This window comes from Scyliorhinus torazame, chromosome 16 (genome assembly GCF_047496885.1).
Source record: "Scyliorhinus torazame isolate Kashiwa2021f chromosome 16, sScyTor2.1, whole genome shotgun sequence".
In the NCBI taxonomy this organism is placed as follows: Eukaryota; Metazoa; Chordata; class Chondrichthyes; order Carcharhiniformes; family Scyliorhinidae; genus Scyliorhinus; species Scyliorhinus torazame.
In genome coordinates this window covers 92,751,592-92,773,912 of record NC_092722.1, presented here as the reverse complement: position 1 = coordinate 92,773,912, position 22,321 = coordinate 92,751,592, and the positions used below count along the sequence as shown (strand labels likewise).

At 46.5% G+C, this 22,321-nt stretch overlaps 1 protein-coding gene across 3 annotated transcripts in view; it reads right to left on the bottom strand.

Moving 5' to 3' along the window:
* The window catches only part of LOC140392950 (nucleolar RNA helicase 2-like), a 170,931-nt gene that overhangs the window by 76,472 nt on the left and 72,138 nt on the right, over nucleotides 1-22,321 (bottom strand). For all 3 annotated transcript variants that reach the window (XM_072478750.1, XM_072478749.1, XM_072478751.1), the window contains 2 exons: nucleotides 21,630-21,808; nucleotides 6,761-6,878 (listed from right to left, as the gene is read on the bottom strand). In XM_072478750.1, coding sequence (XP_072334851.1) covers nucleotides 6,761-6,878; nucleotides 21,630-21,808 — 297 coding nt within the window. The remainder of the gene's footprint in view (nucleotides 1-6,760; nucleotides 6,879-21,629; nucleotides 21,809-22,321) is intronic.

Genomic DNA, 22,321 nt, shown 5'->3' with positions numbered 1-22,321 from the left:
CCGCAAGCACGACTCCAACCTTCCTGTTGCTGCTATTTTCACTCATCATCCTGCTCTCACACCCACATCGTCCTTGGTTGGTTTCTGCAATGCTCCAGTGAAACCCGGCGCAAACGTAGGAGCACCATCTCCCCTTTGGCACTTTACAGCTCTCGAGACTCAACATAGAGTTCAACAACTTTAGACCGTGACCTTTCTCCTCAATCTTAAAACCTTTAAAAAAAATCCCAAATATTTATTGTCTCAATGCAAAATCGCCCACTGAACCGGGCCACCCGTCTCTTGTTCTTATAAGTTGCTACATTTTTTTGTACAAAGTGTGCAGGAGGGTTTCCTGACACAATATGTTGACAGGCCAGGTGTTAGATTTGGAGGTAGGTGAGCACTTTGGGGACAGTGACCACAATTCGGTAACGTTTACGCTAGTGATGGAAAGGGATAAGTATACCCCGCAGGGCAAGAGTTATAGCTGGGGGAGGGGCAATTATGATGCCATTAGACATGACTTGGGAGGGGTAGGTTGGAGAAGTAGGCTGCAAGTGTTGGGCACACTGGATATGTGGAGCTTGTTTAAGGAACAGCTACTGCGTGTTCTTGATAAGTACGTACCGGTCAGGCAGGAAGGAAGGCGTAGAGCGAGGGAACCGTGGTTTACCAAAGACGTGGAATCTCTTGTTACGAGGAAGAAGGAGGCCTATGTGAAGATGAGGAGTGACGTTTCAGTTGGGGCGTTTGATAGTTACAAGGTAGCGAGGAAGGATCTAAAGAGAGAGCTAAGACGAGCAAGGAGGGGACATGAGAAGTCTTTGGCAGGTAGGATCAAGGAAAACCCAAAAGCTTTCTATAGGTATGTCAGGAATAAAAGAATGACTAGGGTAAGAGTAGGGCCAGTCAAGGACAGGGATGGGAAGTTGTGTGTGGAGTCTGAAGAGATAGGCGAGATACTAAATGAATATTTTTCGTCAGTATTCACTCAGGAAAAAGATAATGTTGTGGAGGAGAATGCTGAGATCCAGGCTATTAGAATAGATGGCATTGAGGTACGTAGGGAAGAGGTGTTGGCAATTCTGGACAGGCTGAAAATAGATAAGTCCCCGGGGCCTGATGGGATTTATCCTAGGATTCTCTGGGAAGCCAGGGAAGAGATTGCTGGGCCTTTGGCTTTGATTTTTATGTCATCATTGGCTACAGGAAGAGTGCCAGAGGACTGGAGGATAGCAAATGTGGTACCTTTGTTCAAGAAGGGGAGGAGAGACAACCTCGGCAACTATAGACCGGTGAGCCTCACGTCTGTTGTGGGTAAAGTCTTGGAGGGGATTATAAGAGACAAGATTTATAATCATCTAGATAGGAATAATATGATTAGGGATAGTCAGCATGGCTTTGTGAAGGGTAGGTCATGCCTCACAAACCTTATCGAGTTCTTTGAGAAGGTGACTGAACAGGTAGACGAGGGTAGAGCAGTTGATGTGGTGTATATGGATTTCAGTAAAGCGTTTGATAAGGTTCCCCACGGTAGGCTATTGCAGAAAATACAGAGGCTGGGGATTGAGGGTGATTTAGAGATGTGGATCAGAAATTGGCTGGCCGAAAGAAGACAGAGGGTGGTGGTTGATGGGAAATGTTCAGAATGGAGTTCAGTTACAAGTGGCGTACCACAAGGATCTGTTCTGGGGCCGTTGCTGTTTGTCATTTTTATCAACGACCTAGAGGAGGGCGCAGAAGGGTGGGTGAGTAAATTTGCAGACGACACCAAAGTCGGTGGTGTTGTCGACAGTGTGGAAGGATGTAGCAGGTTACAGAGGGACAGAGATAAGCTGCAGAGCTGGGCTGAGAGGTGGCAAATGGAGTTTAATGTAGAGATGTGTGAGGTGATTCACTTTGGAAAGAATAACAGGAATGCGGAATAATTGGCTAATGGTAAAGTTCTTGGAAGTGTGGATGAGCAGAGGGATCTAGGTGTCCATGTACATAGGTCCCTGAAAGTTGCAACCCAGGTTGATAGGGTTGTGAAGAAGGCCTATGGAGTGTTGGCCTTTATTGGTAGAGGGATTGAGTTCCGGAGTCATGAGGTCATGCTGCAGCTGTACAAAACTCTGGTACGGCCGCATTTGGAATATTGCGTACAGTTCTGGTCACCGCATTATAGGAAGGACGTGGAAGCTTTGGAGCGGGTGCAGAGGAGATTTACCAGGATGTTGCCTGGTATGGAAGGAAAATCTTATGAGGAAAGGCTGATGGACTTGAGGTTGTTTTCGTTAGAGAGAAGAAGGTTAAGAGGAGACTTAATAGAGGCATACAAAATGATCAGAACAAAGAACAAAGAAATGTACAGCACAGGAACAGGCCCTTCGGCCCTCCAAGCCCGTGCCAACCATACTGCCCGACTAAACTACAATCTTCTACACTTCCTGGGTCCGTATCCTTCTATTCCCATCCTATTCATATATTTGTCAAGGTGCCCCTTAAATGTCCCTATCGTCCCTGCTTCCACTACCTCCTCCGGTAGTGAGTTCCAGGCACCCACTACCCTCTGCGTAAAAAACTTGCCTCGTACATCTACTCTAAACTTTGCCCCTCTCACCTTAAACCTATGCCCCCTAGTAATTGACCCCTCTACCCTGGGGAAAAGCCTCTGACTATCCAAATCAGGGGGTTAGATAGGGTGGACAGTGAGAGCCTTCTCCCGTGGATGGAAATGGCTAGCACGAGGGGACATAACCTTAAACTGAGGGGTAATAGATATAGGACAGAGGTCAGAGGTAGGTTCTTTACGCAAAGAGTGGTGAGGCCGTGGAATGCCCTACCTGCAACAGTAGTGAACTCGCCAACATTGAGGGCATTTAAAAGTTTATTGGATAAGCATATGGATGATAATGGCATAGTGTAGGTTAGATGGCTTTTGTTTTTTGACTTCCCGTGTCGGTGCAACATCGTGGGCCGAAGGGCCTGTACTGCGCTGTATCGTTCTATGTTCTATCTTGCTGCAATATCTCGCAGCTACGGTTAATATCCAACATTCTCCCTATCTTCAGTTCTGAGGAAGAGTAAAAAGGACTTGAAGCGTTAACTCTGATTCCTCTCCCTCCAGATGCTGGCAGACCCAGCATTCTTTGCTTTTTGCATCATTCTTTGCTTTTGTTTCAGAAGATGCTAGCGTTCATTAACAGAGGGATTGAATTTAAGTGATGATGCAGCTGTACCAAGGCCACATTTGGAGTACTGTGTACAGTTCTGGTCACCTCATTTTAGGAAGGATGTGGAAGCTTTGGAAAAGGTGCAAAGGAGATTTACCAGGATGTTGCCTGGAATGGAGAGTAGGTCTTACGAGGAAAGGTTGAGGGTGCTAGGCCTTTTCTCATTAGAATGGAGAAGGATGAGGGGCGACTTGATAGAGGTTTATAAGATGATATGGGGAATAGATAGAATAGACAGTCAGAGACTTTCCCCCCGGGTGGAACAAACCATTACAAGGGGACATAAATTTAAGGTGAATGGTGGAAGATATGGGGGGGGGGGGGGATGTCAGAGGTAGGTTCTTTACCCAGAGAGTAGTGGGGGCATGGAATGCACTGCCTGTGGAAGTAGTTGAGTCGGAAACATTAGGGACCTTCAAGCAGCTATTGGATAGGTACATGGATTACGGTAGAATGATATAGTGTAGATTCATTTGTTCTTAAGGGCAGCACGGTAGCATTGTGGATAGCACAATTGCTTCACAGCTCCAGGGTCCCAGGTCCGATTCCGGCTTGGGTCACTGCCTGTGCGGAATCTGCACATCCTCCCCGTGTGTGCGTGGGTTTCCTCCGGGTGCTCCGGTTTCCTCCCACAGTCCAAAGATGTGCAGGTTGGGTGGATTGGCCATGATAAATTGCCCTTAGTGTCCAAAATTGCACTTAGTGTTGGGTGGAGGTGTTGACCTTGGGTGCTCTTTCCAAGAGCCGGTGCAGACTCAATGGGCCGAATGGCTTCCTTCTGCACTGTAAATCCTATGATAATCTAGGACAAAGGTTCGGCACAACATCGTGGGCCGAAGGGCCTGTTCTGTGCTGTATTTTTCTATGTTCTAAGATGTGGGCAGGGTTCTCAATGAGCACCGTTTCTCCCGTCTTCACTAAGGAGACGGATGACGCAGACATTCAAAGTGTGTGAAATATTAGATACAATAAGCAGAGTGAGAGAGGAAGTAGTGGAGGGATTGGCATCCTTGAATGATAAATCACCAGAGCCAGATAAGATTGTATTCTAGGTTGAAGGAAGCCAGGGAGGAAACAACAAATGCTCTAAGGATCATTTTTCAATCCCCACTAGAAACAGGTGAGGCCCCAAAGGATTGGAGACCTATGAATGTTGTTCAATAAGAGTGCAAGGGATAGGCCAGACAGCAATAGGCCGGTCAGTCTGACTTCAGTGAGCAAATTATTGAAAATAATTCTGAGAGAAAGGATAAACTGTCACTTAGAAAGGTATGGATTGATCAGGGATAGTCAGCATGGTTTTGTTTGGGGAAGGTCGTGTCTTACTAACTTAATAGAATATTTTGAGGGAACAACAAGGATTGATGAAGGTAGTGCTGTGGATATTGTCTACACAGATTTCAATAAGGCATTTGACAAGGCCCGTCATGACAGACTGGTCCGGAAAGTGAGATCTCTAGGGATAGAGGGAAAGGTGGCAGGTTGGATCCAAAACTGGTCAGTGACAGAAAACAGAGGTTAATGATCGATGGATATTTTTGTGAATCCAGCGGTGATCCACAGGGCTCAGTGTTGGGCTCTTGCTGTTTGTTACTTAAAGGTAGGAGGCATACTTGGGAAATTTGCAAATGCTACAAAGATTGGCCGTGAAGTTAATGAAGAGAATAGTTGTCGACTCCAGAATGCTATCAATGGTTTGGTTGAGTGGGCAGAGAAGTGGTAAATGGAAATCAATCCACAAAAGTGTGAAGTAATGCTTTTGAGGAAGACAAAGAAAGCAAGGGATACTAAATGAGTTGGAAAATATTGCGAGGGGTTGAGGAAGTGAGACACCATTGAGTGCACAACCACCGATCCTTGAAGGTGGCAGAATAGGTAGACAGGGTGAAGAAAGCAGATGGAATACTTTCCTTTATTGGGCGAGGCTTTGATTTGATTTATTGTCCCGTGTGCCGATACAGTGAAAAGAATTGTCTGCGTACACTCCACACAGATCGTTCCACACATGAAAAATACAAAAACAGTGATGTAATGATGGAATTGTGTAAAACGCTGGTTAGACCACAGCTGGAGTTGTGTGTACAGTTCTGGTCACTACATTACAGGAAGGACAAAACTGCTCTGGAGAGAGAACAGGAAATTTACAAGAACATTGACAGGGCTTAAAAATGGAAGCTATGTGGAGAGATTGGATTATTTTCCTTAGAACAGAGATGGCTAAAGGGTGCACCTAATTGACGTGTACAAGATTAAGAGAGGCCTAGATAGGATAAATTGGGGTAAATAGGAAAGACCTCTTTCCCCTCGAGGTCAGTTACCAGGGGCATGATTTAAGGTGACTTGTAGAAGGATTAGAGGAAATATGCAGAAAAACATTTTCACCCAGAGGGTGATGCTCGTCTTGAATTCACTGCCTAAATTAGTGGTTGAAGCTGAAATGCTCAACTCATTTGAAAGGTACCTGGATCTGCATCTGAAGTGCTGGAACCTGCAAGGCTACAGACCAGGTGCTAGAAAATGTGACTAAAATCAGCAGCTAGTTTTTTCTTCACTTTTTTGGCAAACGCAGACACAATGGGCCGAATGGCCTCTTTCTGCACCATAACTTTTCTATGCTTCCAGATGAGAAGTGGTAATAATAATATATAATAATCTTTATTGTCACAAGTAGGCTTACATTAACACTGCAATGAAGTTACTGTGAAAAGCCCCTAGTCGCCACATTCCGGTGCCTGTTCGGGTACACAGAGGGAGAATTCAGAATGTCCAAATTACCTAACTTGTGGGAGTCGTGCACAGGGCCCCTAATAATAATCACATGGTAGGGTGGAGCACAAAGGAAGAAATAATTAGAACTAGGAGCCACTATTTAAAAATAAGGGGGTCGATGATTTAAAGCAGTGACGAGGCAGTGACTGGCTGGAGAGTGGAGAACTGGGCATGGTCTAAAAATCAGTACTAGAGCTCTCAAGAATTAAATTAGGTAACACCTTTACACACACAAATGGCAACGGTTTGGAACTCTTCCATAAATAGCGACTGACGCAAGGTCAATTCTTAATTTTAAATCGGAGTTTGATAAAACCTTTGGTTATCAAAAATCTTAAGGAATATGGGGCAAAAATGCAACGGTCACATATAAGCCATGATCTCACTCAATGATGCAAGAGGTTTGAGGGCTGAATGGCCGAGTCAACTATCTGTCTCACTTTCCTCCTTTAACATGATCCTCAAGACCTACCTTTGGTTGCCTGTCCTCGCTCTTCTGTGGGTCAGTGTCAAATTTTAATCTCCAATTAGGGATGGCCCAGAAGACAAAGCCCACATTCCATGAAATAGAAAAAATAACCCTGTGAAACAGCTTGGACCATTTTATTATGTTGAACACACAGCGCAAGTATGTAAGCTGTTATTAAACTCCATTTCTTTACTGGCTGGCTTTGCAGAAGAGACGCCCATGGTCAGTTTGTACCCCACCCCAGCACAAAGAAAAAGCATACCGTATCTATTGCTGGATAGTGGGGGCAAATCAGGGTCAATACCTTTGAATACGAGGCACTTACTCTGTCCAGCATATGCTGTTCCACCATAAAAACAAGAGACAGCGAGCTTCTTGGTTATATCCTGGATATCTCTCGCTACTTGAATTGCCAGTTCCCTTGTTGGAGTAAGCACAAGGACCTGGTAGGGAAAACGGAAAGGGAATGTATGAAACTGTAACTCTATTGAGCACTGTTATAGGACCAGTAATTGAGACGTTTTAATTATTTTATTTATTTATTTTTATTTACACCGTGCAGGAGGCCATTCGGCCCATCGAGTCAGCACCGACCCACTTAAGCCTTCACTTCCACCCTATCCCCTTACCCAATAACCCCTCCTAACCTCTTTGGTCACCAAGGACAATTTATCATGGCCAATCCACCTAACCTGCACGTCTTTGGTCTGTGGGACGAAACCGGAGGAAACCCACGCAGACACGGGGAGAACGTGCAGACTCCGCACAGACAGTGACCCAGCGGGGAATCGAACCTGCGACCCTGGCGCTGTGAAGCCACAGTGCTATCTACTTGTGCTATTGTGCTAGATTATTAAATCTAGAGAATTGAATCCCACATTATACACCATCTGTCATTATCTTGCCAACTCACCAAGTCGGTCCAAATCCCCTTTAGCCGCTTTGTATCCACGAACTTGGAAATATCCAAATCATCGATATATTGTGAATAGGTGGGGGCCAAAAACTGATCCTGGCAGCATCGCACTAGTCACAGCCTGCCGACATGAAAATGACCCGTTTCTTTCTACTCTCTGCCTGTTAACCAATCCTCAATCTCTGCCAGTAAAATACCTCTTATCCCAGGTGCTTCAATTTTGATAACTAGCCTCCTGATGGGAACATGATCAAAAGCCTTCCCATCAACTTGTACCTTAAATTAGATGATCCCGCCCATTACCACGAGGCTTAGATCAATTCAATTTGGGATGCAACACAGTGTTTAAACCCCCCCCCCTAAAATTAACTGATGAGTGACCAGGCTCGGGATGGCCGCAACATCCTCTTCATAAACTCTACATCATCCCAATGTGTGGCATACATGCTGTGCAACCTCCCCCCTCCCCCACTTCAATACAGCGGTGGTTACTGTAAAGCATTTGTTCCTCCTGATCTGCCACCGCCTTCTCCACCTGATACCAAACTCTCTTACTCATCAGTATTGCTAGCCCCTGGGCTCTGCTATCAAAGCCCAAGTGAAACACCTGACTCCCTCAAATCTTAACTGGTCCTTCACCCTTGGATGGGTCACTTGCAGCTGCAAGTCAGCTCTTTAAAATGCGAAAAGACTCTCGCCCACTACACAGGCCCATGCAACCCCGCACTTGCCACGTTACCATTCGGACCGGGGTGTGGGGGGGTCACTCACTCTCTCCTTTCCCCCCCAAAATCAGCCATGATCCAGCAGAGAGCAGTAGAGCGGAGTTGCTGATTGGCTGTTGCGGGGAAAATTTGCATCTGTGCATTGCGGTCACTGCATCCAGAAAGTTTACCTGAGCAAGACACCCGAGGTGTTCAAGTCAAGGCAAGCATCCAGCAGAGAGCAGTAGAGTGGAGCTGCTGATTGGCTGTGGCGGGGAAAATTTGCATCCATGCATTGCAATCACGGCATCGGAAAGATGGTTTGTGGAGGAGCTGTTGTCAAGTGACAGTTAAACCCCAAACTCTTCTCCAGTGTTTCCCTCTCTACCTCCTCCTCTAACCAGAAAAAAAGACAATCACTGTAAGGATCCCAGCCGAGTAATGATCAAGAGGGAGACTCGAGGGCAGATAGAAGTAGAAATAAATTGTGATGTCCCAACCTGCAGGTAAGTGATTGGCTGTGACTGGTAAGTAGTTTTTCTTTTCCCTGAGGTGTTATCGTGCAAGGCGCGGTGGTTGCTGAGAAGGGGAGTAAATTTTGTTTTTAAAAACTTACTGTTGGGAGTGTAAAAATAGCACGAGATCCCAGACCCATGTTATGCTCCTCTTGCTCAATGTGGGAGTTCAGGGACGCGGCCAATGATTCTATGACTCCTTCATGTGCGGGATCTGTGTCCAGCTGCAGCTCCTGTTCGACCGCATGACGGCTCGGGAGCTGCGGATGGACTCACTTTGGAGCATCCGCGATGCTGAGGAGACCGTGGATAGCACGTTCAGTGAGCTGGTCACACCGCACATTAGGATTGGGAAGGGAGACAGGGAATGGGTGACCAAAAGGCAGAGAAAGAGCAGGTATACCGTTTTGGATACTGTTGGGGGAAGATGACTCACCAAGGGAAGGCAGTAGTAGCCAGGCTCATGGCACTGTGGCTGGCTCTGCTGCACAGAAGGGCGTGAAAAAGACTGGCAGGGCTATAGTCATAGGGGATTCAATTGTAAGGTGAGTAGGCAGACGTTTCTGTGGTCGAAAACAAGACCCCCGAATGGTATGTTGCCTCCCGGGAGCACGGGTCAGGGATGTCTCAGATCGGCTGCAGGACATAATGAAGGGGGAGGGTGAACAGCCAGTTGTCATGGTGCACATAGGCACCAACGATATAGGTACAAAACGGGATGAGGTCCTACAATCAGAATTTAAGGAGTTAGGAGATAAGTTAAAAAGTAGGACCTCAAAGGTAGTAATCTCAGGATTGCTACCAGTGCCACGAGACAGTCAGAGTAGAAATTCAAGAATAGTCAGAATGAATACGTGGCTTGATTGATGGTGCAGGAGGGAGGGATTCAGATTTTTGGGACATTGGATCCGGTTCTGGGGGCGGTGGGACCATTACAAATCAGATGGTCTACACCTGGGCAGGACTGGAACGAATGTCCAAGTGAGTGCTGTTGGGGAGGTTTTAAACTAATGTGGCAGGGGGGGTGGGAACCAGATTAGGAAGTTAGAGGTCAGTAAAGAGGCAGCAACTAAAGCCAGTAAGGTACTAGATAATAAACTCAATGTGACTAAGGGGAAGAGTAGACAGGGAAGAGATGATGAACGCAAACGGACAAGTGGTCTGAGGTGCATTTGTTTCAATGCGAGAAGTATAGCAGGTAAGGCAGATGAATTTAGGACTTGGATTAGTACCTGGGAATATGATGTTATTGGTATTACTGAGACTTGGTTGAGGGAAGGGCAAGACTGGCAACTAAATATCCCAGGGATAGAGAGGGAGGTAAAAAGGCTGGAGGAGTTGGATTACTGGTCAGAGATGATATCACAGCTGTGATTAAGGAGGGCAAGACGGAGGATTCGTGCACAGGCAATATGGGTAGAGCTAAGAAATAGGAAGGGTGCAGTAACATTGTAACAAAGCGTGAAGTAGAGGTACAAATATGTAGACAGATTATAGAAAAATGTAGGAGCAATAAGGTGGTTGTGATGGGAAATTTTAACTTCCCCAACATTGAATGGGACTCGTGTAGTGTTGGAGGCGTAGACGGAGCAGAATTTATAAGGAGCATCCAGGAGAGTTTTTTAGAGCAGTATGTAAATAGTCCAACTCGGGAAGGGGCCATACTGGACCTGGTATTGGGGAATGATCCCGGCCAAGTGGTTGAAGTTTCAGTCGGTGATTACTTTGGGAATAGCGATCACAATTCCGTAGGTTTTAGACGAGAGTGGTCCTAAAGGAAGAGTGCTAAATTGGGAAAAGACCAAGTATAACAAAATTCGGCAGGAGCTAGGGAATGTGGATTGGGAGCAGCTGTTTAAGGGTAAATCCACATTTGAAATGTGGGAGTCTTTTAAGGAAAGGTTGATTAGAATGCAGGACAGACGTGTCTCTGTGAAAATGAGGGATAGAAATGGCAAGATTAGGGAACCATGGATGACGGGTGGAACTGTGAGACCAGCCAAGATGAAAAAGGAAGCATACACAAGATCTAGGCGACTTAAAACTGATGAAGCTTTGGAGGAATATCGGGAAAGTAGGACAAATCTCAAACGCGCAATAAAGAGGGCTAAAAGGGGTCATGAAATATCTTTGGCTAACATGGTTAAGGAAAATCCCAAAGCCTTTTATTCGTATATAAGGAGCAAGAGGGTAACTAGAAAAAGGATGGGCCCACTCAAAGACAAAAGAGGGAATTTATGTGTGGAGTCAGAGGAAATGGGTGAGATTCTTAATGAGTACTTTGCATCGGTATTCACCAAGGAGAGGGACATGATGGATGTTGAGGCTAGGGATGGATGTTTAAATACTCTAGGACAAGTCGGCATAAGGAAGGGGGAAGTTTTGGGTATCCTAAAAGGCATTGAGGTGGACAAGTCCCCAGGTCTGGATGTGATCTATCCCAGGTCACGGAGGGAAGCGAGGGACGAAATAGCTGGGGCCTTAACAGATATCTTTGCAGCATCCTTGAGCACATGTGAGGTCCCGGAGGACTGGAGAATTGCTAATGATGTTCCTTTGTTTAAGAAGGATAGCAGGGATAATCCAGTGAATTATAGACCTGTGAGCTTGACGTCAGTGGTAGGCAAACTGTTGGAGAAGATACTGAGGGATAGGATCTATTCACATTTGGAAGAAAATAGACTTATCAGTGGTAGGCAGCTTGGTTTTGTGCAGGGAAGGTCATGCCTTACAAACCTAATAGAATTCTTTGAGGAAGTGACAAAGTTAATTGATGAGGGAAGGGCTGGAGATGTCATATACATGGACTTCAGTAAGGCGTTTGATAAAGTTTCCCATGGCAGGTTGATGGAAAAAGTGAAGTCGTGTGGGGTTCAGGGTGTACTAGCTAGATGAATAAAGAACTGGCTGGGCAACAGGAGACAGAGTAGTGGTGGAAGGGAGTGTCTCAAAATGGAAAAAGGTGACTAGTGGTGTTCCACAGGGATCCGTGCTCGGACCACTGTTGTTTGTGATATACATAAATGATCTGGACTACGGTATGGGTGGTCTGATTAGCAAGTTTGCAGATGATACTAAGATTGGTGGAGTTGCAGATAGAATATCATAGAATTTACAGTGCAGAAGGAGGCCATTCGGCCCATCGAGTCTGCACCGGCTCTTGGAAAGAGCACCCTACCCAAAGTCAACACCTCCACCCTATCCCTATAACCCAGTAACCCCACCCAACACTTTGGGCAATTTTGGACACTAAGGACAATTTATCATGGCCAATCCACCTAACCTGCACATCTTTGGACTGTGGGAGGAAACCGGAGCACCCGGAGGAAACCCACGCACACACGGGGAGGACGTGCAGTCTCCGCACAGACAGTGACCCAAGCCGGAATCGAACCTGGGACCCTGGAGCTGTGAAGCAATTGTGCTATCCACAAGGCTACCGTGCTGCCCGTAACAACATAGTGAGGAGGACTGTCAGAGAATACAGCAAAATATAGATAGATTGGAGAGCTGGGCAATGAAATGGCAGATGGAGTTCAATCCAGGCAAATGCGAGGTGATGCATTTTGGAAGATCTAATTCAAGAGCGGACTAAACGGTCAATGTAAGAGTCCTGGGAAAAATTGATGTACAGAGAGATCTGGGAGTTCAGGTCCATTGTACCCTGAAGGTGGCAACGCAGATCGATAGAGTGGTCAAGAAGGCATACAGCATGCTTGCCTTCATCGGACAGGGTATTGAGTACAAGAGTCGGCAGGTCATGTTACAATTGTATAGGACTTTGGTTAGACCACATTCACCAGGATGTTGCCTGGTATGGAGGGTGCTAGCTATGAAGAAAGGTTGAGTAGATTAGGATTGTTCTTGTTGGAAAGACGGAGGTTGAGGGGGGACCTGATTGAGGTCTACAAAATTATGAGAGGTATGGACAGGGTGGATAGCAACAAGCTTTTTCCAAGAGTGGGGGTATCAATCACAAGGGGTCACGATTTCAAGGTGAGAGGGGGAAAGTTTAAGGGAGATGTGCGTGGAAAGTTTTTTTACGCAGAGGGTGGTGGGTGCTTGGAACGCCTTGCCAGCGGAGGTGGTAGAGGCGGGCACGATAGCATCATTTAAGATGCATCTAGACAGATGTATGAACGGGCGGGGAACAGAGGGATGTCGATCCTTGGAAAATAGAATACAGGTTTAGATAAAAGATCTGGATCGGCGCAGGCTGGGAGGGCCGAAGGGCCTGTTCCTGTGCTGTAATTTTCTTTGTTCTTGACCACCCCATGAGGCATACCTGCCCCCTGCGAACTTTTTAGGCCCACCATCCTCCAAAAACACCCCCGGCCATGTCGCACAAATGAGACCAAGACTTGACCCCGGTCCCAGAAGCAGCCAACCACTTCCTCTTTAAACCACTCCTATCAACCTCCCATTCCCCACCAATCACACCACCTAGGCCCGTCAAACCTTTCCACACAGGCTCGGCCGACTGCAGCCCCCCCCCCCCACTCCCGTTTATTGGCGAGGTGACCCCCACCAGACCCCCACATACCTAGCACAAAGACCTCCAACCCCCCTCAAAACCCAGGCCTTCTAAACACCCAAACATGTTAAACAGCAAACCAAGGGGGGAAACCCTTGTGAAAACAGACGATCACAGCTCTTAGTGGATCATTCGCTTTTGGCTTTGGCCAGAGCAACTGAGGAGCCCTATCCAATTCGAAGAGGGGGATGTTGTTGTTCTCCTCCCTCAAAAACTTGCCGAACATCGCCGAAAAGGCGGTCCCACAATCCGAACATTCGTGATCCGTTCTCCAGGTCCTCCGTTTTGCCTCTAACCCCTTTATTACGTTCCTTCACCTTTCGCAGCTCCTTTCCCATCGAGGCGAGCTGGTCACTGCTCTGCAACAATTCCTGCTCCAGCCCCTTCAACACCTCACCATGTTCCCGCATCACCTTTCCAAGAGCCTCCTATAATTGGGGCCAATGTATTCTCCACCACAGAACATAGGAAATACAGCACAGAACAGGCCCTTCGGTCCACGATGTTATGCCAAATTTTTGTCCTAGATTAAGAACAAATTAATCTACACCCCATAATTTTACCGTAATCCATGTACCTATCCAATAGCTGCTTGAAGGTCCCGAATGTTTCCGACTCAGCTACTTCCACAGGCAGTGCATTCCATGCCCCCACTACTCTCTGGGTAAAGAACCTACCTCTTGACATCCCCCCTATATCTTCCACCATTCACCTTAAATTGATGTCCCCTTGTAATGGTTTGTTCTACCCAGGGAAAAAGTATCTGACTGTCTACTCTATCTATTCCCCGGATCATCTTATAAACCGCTATCAAGTCTACCCTCAACCTTTCCTCTTAAGACCTACCGTCCTAAATCTACACTATATCATTTTACCGTAATCCATGTACCTATCCAATAGCTGCTTGAAGGTCCCTAATGTTTCCGACTCAACTACTTCCACAGGCAGTGCATTCCATGCCCCCACTACTCTCTGGGTAAAGAACCTACCTCGGATATCCCTCCGATATCTTCCACCTTAAATTTATGTCCCCTTGTAATGATTTGTTCCACCCGGGGAAAAAGTCTCTGACTGTCTACTCTATCTATTCCCCTGATCATCTTATAAACCCCTATCAAGTCGCCCCTCATCCTTCTCCGTTCTAATGAGAAAAGGCCTAGCACCCTCAACCTTTCCTCGGAAGACCTACTCTCCATTCCAGGCAACATCCTGGTAAATCTTCTTTGCACCTTTTCCAAAGCTTCCACATCCTTCCTAAAATGAGGCGACCAGAACTGTACACAGTACTCCAAATGTGGCCTTACCAAAGTTTTGTACAGCTGCATCATCACCTCACGGCTCTTAAATTCAATCCCTCTGTTAATGAACGCGAGCACACCATAGGCCTTCTTCACAGCTCTATCCACTTGAGTGGCAACTTTCAAAGATGTATGAACATAGACCCCAAGATCTCTCTGCTCCTCCACATTGCCAAGAACTCTATCGTTAACCCTGTATTCCGCATTCATATTTGTCCTTCCAAAATGGACAACCTCACACTTTTCAGGGTTAAACTCCACCTGCCACCTCTCAGCCCAGCTCTGCATCCTATCTATGTCTCTTTGCAGCCGACAACAGCCCTCCTTACTATCCACAACTCCACCAATCTTCGTATCGTCTGCAAATTTACTGACCCACCCTTCAACTCCCTCACCCAAGTCATTAATGAAAATCACAAACAGCAGAGGACCCAGAACTGATCCCTGCAGTACGCCACTGGTAACTGGGCTCCAGGCTGAATATTTGCCATCCACCACCGCTCTCGGACTTGTATCGGTTAGCCAATTCGTTATCCAACTGGCCAAATTTCCCACTATCCCATGCCTCCTTACTTCCTGCAGAAGCCTACCATGGGGAACCTTATCAAATGCCTTACTAAAATCCATGTACACTACATCCATTACCTTCATCCATGTGCTTGGTCACCTCCTCAAGTCAATAAGACCTGTGAGGCAAGATCTACCCCTCACAATTCCGTGCTGACTATCCCTAATCAAGCAGCGTCTTTTCCAGATGCTCAGAAATCCTATCCCTCAGTACCCTTTCCATTACTTTGCATACCACCGAAGTAAGACTAACTGGCCTGTAATTCCCAGGGTTATCCCTATTCTCTTTTTTGAACAGGGGCATGACTTTTGCCACTCACCAATCCCCTGGTAACACCACTGTTGACAGTGAGGACGAAAAGATCATTGCCAACGGCTCTGCAATTTCATTTCTTGCTTCTCATAGAATCCTTGGATAAATCCCGTCAGGCCCGGGGGACTTGTCTGTCCTCAGGTTTTTCAAAATGCCCAACACATCTTCCTTCTTAACAAGTATCTCCTCGAGCTTATCAGTCTGTTTCACACTGTCCTCTCCAACAATATGGCCCCTCTCTTAGTAAACACTGAGAAAAGTACTCGTTCAAGACTTCTCCTATCTCTTCAGACTCAATACACAATCTCCCGCTACTGTCCTTGATCAGACCTACCCTCGCTCTAGTCTTTCTCATATTTCTCACACGTGTGTAAAAGGCCTTGAGGTTTTCCTTGATCCTACCCGCCAAAGATTTTTCATGCCCTCTCTTAGCTCTCCTAATCCCTTTCTTCAGTTCCCTCCTGGCTATCTTGTATCCCTCCAGCGCCCTGTCTGAACCTTGTTTCCTCAGCCTTACATAAGTATCCTTCTTCCTCTTAACAAGACATTCAACCTCTCTTGTTAACCATGGTTCCCTCACTGGACCATCTTTTCCCTGCCTGACAGGGTCATACATATCAAGGACACGTAGTTTCTGTTCCTTGAACAAATTCCACATTTCAATGGTGTCCTTCCCTGACAGTCTATGTTCCCAACTTATGCACTTTAGTTCTTGTCTGACAGCATTGTATTTACCCTTTCCCCAATTGTAAACCTTGCCCTGTTGCAAACACCTACCCCTGTCCATTACTAAAGTGAAAGTCACAGAATTGTGGTCACTATCTCCAGAATGCTCCCCCACTAACAAATTTGTCACTTGTCCTGGTTCATTACCAAGTACCAAATCTCATATGGCCTCCCCTCTGGTTGGACAATCTACATACTGTGTTCGAAAAGCTTCCTGGACACACTGCACAAACCCCACCCCGTCCAAACTAATTGATCTAAAGAGTTTCCACTCAATATCTGGGAAGTTGAAGTCACCCATGACTACTTCCCGGAGACTTCTGCACCTTTCCAAAATCTGTTTCCCAACCTGTTCCTCCACATCTCTGCTGCTATTGGGGAGCCTATAGAAAACTCCCAACAAGGTGACTGCTCCTTTCCTATGAAACGAAAGAGCAAATGCTGGAAAATCTCAGCAAGTCTGGCAGCATCTGTAGGGAGAGAAAAGAGCTAATGTTTCGAGTCCGATGATTCTTTGTCAAAGCTAACAGAGAAAGTGGGAAATATTTATACTGTGGAGTGAGAATGAAAGATGAGTCATAGCCACAAACCCAGGGAAACCGGGTGCTAATGGCCACAGAAACCAAGGGGAAAGAGTGTGAATGGCAGTCCCCAGAGAGGACAAAAGATGTGAACGGTCAAACAGCAGGGAAACTAACATCAGAGGATGAACTGTAGATGTGGGGAGAGGGGAAGCAAAGAGGAGAAAGGTGAAGGAAAGGTGGATAAGATTGGGGGAATTAAATGTATATTAAGAAAGAAAGAAATGGTAAAAGACAGTTAAAATGAAATGAAAACAAATGGGTCGAGGTGGGGTAGAGCTGGTGAATTTGATGTTCAGGCCGGAAGGCTGTAGCGTGCCTAACCGGAAGATGAAATGTTGTTCCTTCAGTTTGCGGTGCGCTTCACTGGAACATTGCAGCAGGCCAAGAACAGACATGTGGGTATGGGAGCAGGGTCTTTTGTTAAAATGGCAAGCAACAGGAAGGTCAGGGTCCTGAATGCGCACAGATCAAAGATGGCCTTTCCTATTTCTGACTTCAACCCATACTACCTCAGTCGGCAGATCCTCCTCGTACTGCCTTTCTGCAGCTGTTATACTATCTCTAATTAACAATGCCCCCCCCCACCTCTTTTACCACCCTCCCTAATCTTATTGAAACATCTATACCCAAGAACCTCCAACAACCATTTCCACCCTTCTATCCAATTTTCCATGATGGCCACCACATCGTAGTCCCAAGTACCGATCCATGCCTTAAGTTCACCCACCTTATTCCTGATGCATCTTGCGTTGAGGTACACACACTTCAATCCATCTCTGTGCCTGTAAGTACTCTCCTTTGTCAGTGTTACCTTCCCCGCTGCCTCACTATACGGCTACCTTAGTCGCTGGACTACAAATCCGGTTCCCATTCCCCTGCCAAAATAGTTTAAACCCTCCCGAAGAGTACTAGAAAACCTCCCTCCCAGGATATTGGTTCCCTCTGATTCAAGATGCAACCAAACCTGCTTGTACAGGTCCCACCTTCCCCAGAATGCGCTCCAATTATCCAAATACCTGAAGCGCTCCCTCCTACACCATTCCTGCAGCCACGTGTTCAGCTGCACTCTCTCCCTATTCCTCGCCTCGCTATCACGTGGCACCGGCAACAAACCAGAGATGACAACTCTGTCTGTCCTGGCTTTTAACTTCCAGCCTAACTCCCTAAACTTGTTTATTACATCTACACCCCTTTTCCTACCTACATCGTTGGTACCAAGGTGCACCACGACTTCTGGCTGCTCACCCTCCAAAGGACCCTGAAGCCACGATCCAAGGCGTCATGGACCCTGCTACCCGGGAGGCAACAAACCATCCGAGAGTCTCGCCCATGCCCACAGAACCGCCTGTCTGTACCTCTAACTATTGAGTCCCCTATAACTAGTGCTCTCCTCATCTCCCCCCTTCCCTTCTGAGCCCCAGAGCCGGACTTTGTTATTTGACCGTTCCCTTCATGTCCTTCCCATGTCGCTCAAAATGCTCAGTAAGCGTGTCCACAGTAATGGCCAGAGCCCCACCCGGCGAGCCTGCTCCCGCCACCTTTCCTCCCACAGAACTCTGCACCAAACTCAGACTAGCGCTCGTTCCTCTTCGTGCCGTATTCTTCCGTCGGGTTTTCGACATCCTCCAATTCCCAGAACTTTACTGAATTCAGCTCATAGGACATTACAGCGTAGTACAAGCCCTGCGGCCCTCGATGTTGCGCCGACCTGTGAACTCAATCTAAACCCTACCTACAGTATTCCATTATCATCCATATTTTTATCCAATGACCATTTAAATGCCCTTAATGTTGGCGAGTCCACGACTGTTGCAGGCAGGGCATTCCACGCCCCTACTACTCTCTGAGTGAAGAACCTACCTCTGACATCTGTCCTATATCTATCTCCCCTCAATTTAAAGCTATGTCCCCGCGTGCTAGACATCACCATCCGAGGAAAAAGGCTCTCACTGTCCATCCTATCTAATCCTCTGATCATCCTGTATTACAGATTTAAGTCATCTCTTAACCTTCTTCTCTCCAACGAAAACAGCCTTAAGTCGCTCAGCCTTTCCTCATAAGATCTTCCCTCCATACCAGGCAACATCCTGGTAAATTTCCTCTGCACCCTTTCCAATGCTTCCACATCCTTCCTATAATGCGGCGACCAGAACTGCACGCAATACTCCAAATGCGGCCGCACCAGAGTTTTGTACAGCTGCAACATGACCTCATGGCTCCGAAACTCAATCCCTTTACCAATAAAAGCTAACACACCGTACACCTTCTTAACAACCCTATCTACCTGGGTGGCAACTTTCAGGGATCTATGTACATGGACACCGAGATCTCTCTGCTCATCCACACTACCAAGAATCTTACCCAGTACTCTGTATTCCTGTTATTCCTTCCAAAATGAATCACCTCACACTTTTCTGCATTAAACTCCATTTGCCACCTCTGAGCCCAGCTCTGCTGCTTATCTGTAACCTGAAACATCCTTCCGCACTGTCCACAACTCCACCGACTTTAGTGTCATCTGCAAATTTACTCACCCATCCTTCTTCGCCCTCCTCCAGGTCATTTATAAAAATGACAAACAGCAGTGGCCCCAAAACAGATCCTTGTGGTACACCACTAGTAACTGAACTCCAGGCTGAACATTTCCCATCAGCCACCACCCTCTGTCTTCTTACAGCTAGCCAATTTCTGATCCAAACTGCTAAATCACCCTGAATCCCATGCCTCCGTATTTTCTGCAATAGCCTACCGTGGGGAAACTTATCAAACGCTTTACTGAAATCCATATACACATCAACTGCTTTACCCTCGTCCACCTGTTAGGTCATCTTCTCAAAGAACGCAATAAGGTTTGTGAGGCACGACCTACCCTTCACAAAACCGTGTTGACTATCCCTAATCAAATTATTCCTTTCTAGGTGATTATAAATCCTATCTCTTATAAACCTTTCCAAGACTTTGCCCACAACAGAAGGCTCAATGGTCTATAGTTACCGTGGTTGTCTCTACTCCTCTTCTTGAACAAGGGGACAACATTTGCTATCCTCCAGTCTTCTGGCACTATGCCTGTAGACAATGATGACACAAAGATCAAAGTCAAAGGGCTCAGCAATCTCCTCCCTCGCTTCCCAGAGAATCCGAGGATAAATCCCATCCGGCCCAGGGGACTGGTCTATTTTTACACGTTCCAGAATTGCTAACACCTCCTTATGAACCTCAAGCCCGTCTAGTCTAGTAGTCAGTATTCTCTTCGACAACATTGTCTTTTTCCTGTGTGAATACTGACGAAAAATATTCATTTAGCACCTCTCCTATCTCCTCGGACTTCACGCACAACTTCCCACTACTGTCCTTGACTGGCCCTACTCTTACCCTAGTCATTCTTTTATTCCTGATATAGAAAGCTTTAGGGTTATCCTTGGTCCTACCTGCCAAAGACTTCTCATGTCCCCTCCTGGCCTCATATAAAGGTTCCCCCCAAAATTGGGTGAAACGGGCCAGAAAAACAACAACCCTAGTGGGAGCCACCCAATGTGTGACCTCCACTACATGCCGCCACCGTAAGTCCTCTTAAATCCTCTACCTGTGCGCATTCAGGAAGAGTTCCGGAACGTTGTCTTTTTAACATGATTCTGGCTTCTGAGCTTGGTTGGTGTTAACCTTGGTTTAATTTGCCTTCTGCAAACCTTTTCTCCTTCCAATGAGCTACCTCTCTAGTTTAAATCCTTCACAACAGCACTAACAAATCTCCGTGAGGATATTGGCCCGGGCCCTGTCAAGGAACCGATCAAGCGTGCTCAGGTCCCACCTGCTCCAGAACCGGTCTGCTGACCTCTCTCTTACAGCAATTCTCTAGCCACATGGTCAATCACTGAATACCCCTATCCCAATGCTCACGAGCAAATGGCACTGGGAGTAATCTTGAGATTATTGCTTTTGAGGCTATGCTTTTTCATTTCATTCTTAACTAATTTTAAATTCTGCATTGAAGACTTTATCCCACTTCCGACCTATATCATTGGTACCAATATGGATCACGATCTCTGGCCCTCTCCCAGAAGGATGTCGAACAACCACGCCACGGCTTCCTTGAGCCTGGCACCAGGGAGGCAACACACTGGCCTGGAGTCATATTTACAGCCACAGAAACAGCTATCTTATCCCCTGACTATCAAATCCCCTATCATGATTGCTCTTCAACTCATCTTCCTACCCCCGTGCAGCTGAGCCACCCATGATGCCAGACTTAGCACTGGCTGCAATCCCGAGGAACTATCACCTTCACTTTTATCAATGGGAAACTGATTAGCAAGTGGCATGATAGGCTCAGTGGACTTCTGCAGGACCCTTCATGGTTCTCTTAGGCTGCCTGGCTTCACCCCTTTCACCTCTAGTGAAACCCCCTTCCTAAAGGGGAGGTGGGGCGACACAAAGGCCTCACAGCGCCAGGGACCCAGATTCAATTCCAGCCTTGGGTCACGGTCTGTGTGGAGTTTGCGCTTTCTCCCCATGTCTGCGTGGGTTTCCTCCCAGTCTAAAGATGTGCAGGTTGGGTGGATTGCAGGAATATGCAATTTAGGTTGTGGATAGTGGGCGAGTGGATCGGTGCAGTCTTGATAGGCTGAATGTGCTAAGCACAATTCTCCACCTTGTGGATGCACAACAGTGATTCCAGCCACCACTGAGTTCCGAAACTCGTGGAGCTCAAGATTTTGCAGCCACACACTTGTGTCCATCACATGGCTTGCCCACATCTCCCTACAATACTGCAGGATGTACATTCCACCCAGACACTTGACAAAACAAGAAAGTTCACATTCCAGGCACGTGAAAAATGACCATTTGGACGAGATTTTGAATGGCAACAAGAATACGCAAACTCAAGTGTGGGACAGGAACATCACTCTCCACACTTGAATCCAACGAGTTTCTATCCTGGTGCTCACTATGCACTAAGTGGGAGAGACCCATCCCTGGACAAAAGAAATAAGTTATGGTCTTAAGGTCCTCCAGCAGTCCGACTGGTGGTTAATTTACCTTGGGAGGTCGATTTCTCTTCCAGTCAGCAGACTCGACCTGCAGCTTTTCCACCAGCGGGATGGCAAATGAGAAGGTTTTGCCGGTGCCAGTCCTGGCCTGTGCCACACAATCACCCCCATCATAAATGCAGTTGAACGTCTGTGCTTGTACTGGAAACAAGTAGGCCACGCCTCGGCCTATAGGGCAGCAACCAGAGGAATGCAGCAGATTAGAAGGAACAATTTAGCAATACTCACACTTCAAAGCTGGCAATGTAAAGCACACGAAAAATAACCCAATCTGAGCTATTATTTACCTCGGTTGGCAATTGAAGCTTGGCTCAGAGTCTGCTTGTCCCAAAGGCACTTTGGCAAAGTAAGTGTACTTGTACAGCAGAAAGCTGCTAGCTATGAAACTGCCTGTACTGTGGGGAAGCAGTGCATCTATATCTATTTTTTAATTAAATATTTTATTGAAAATTTTTGGTCAACCAACACAGTACATTGTGCATCCTTTACACAATATTATAACAACACAAATAACAATGACCTATTTTATAAACAAAAAATGAATAAATAATAAATAACAAAAATGAAAACTAGCCCTTATTGGCAACTGCCTTGTCACAAGTAACACTCTCCAAAAATATAATTTAACAGTCCAATATATAATTATCTGTAGCAACGACCTATACATACTATACAGTATAT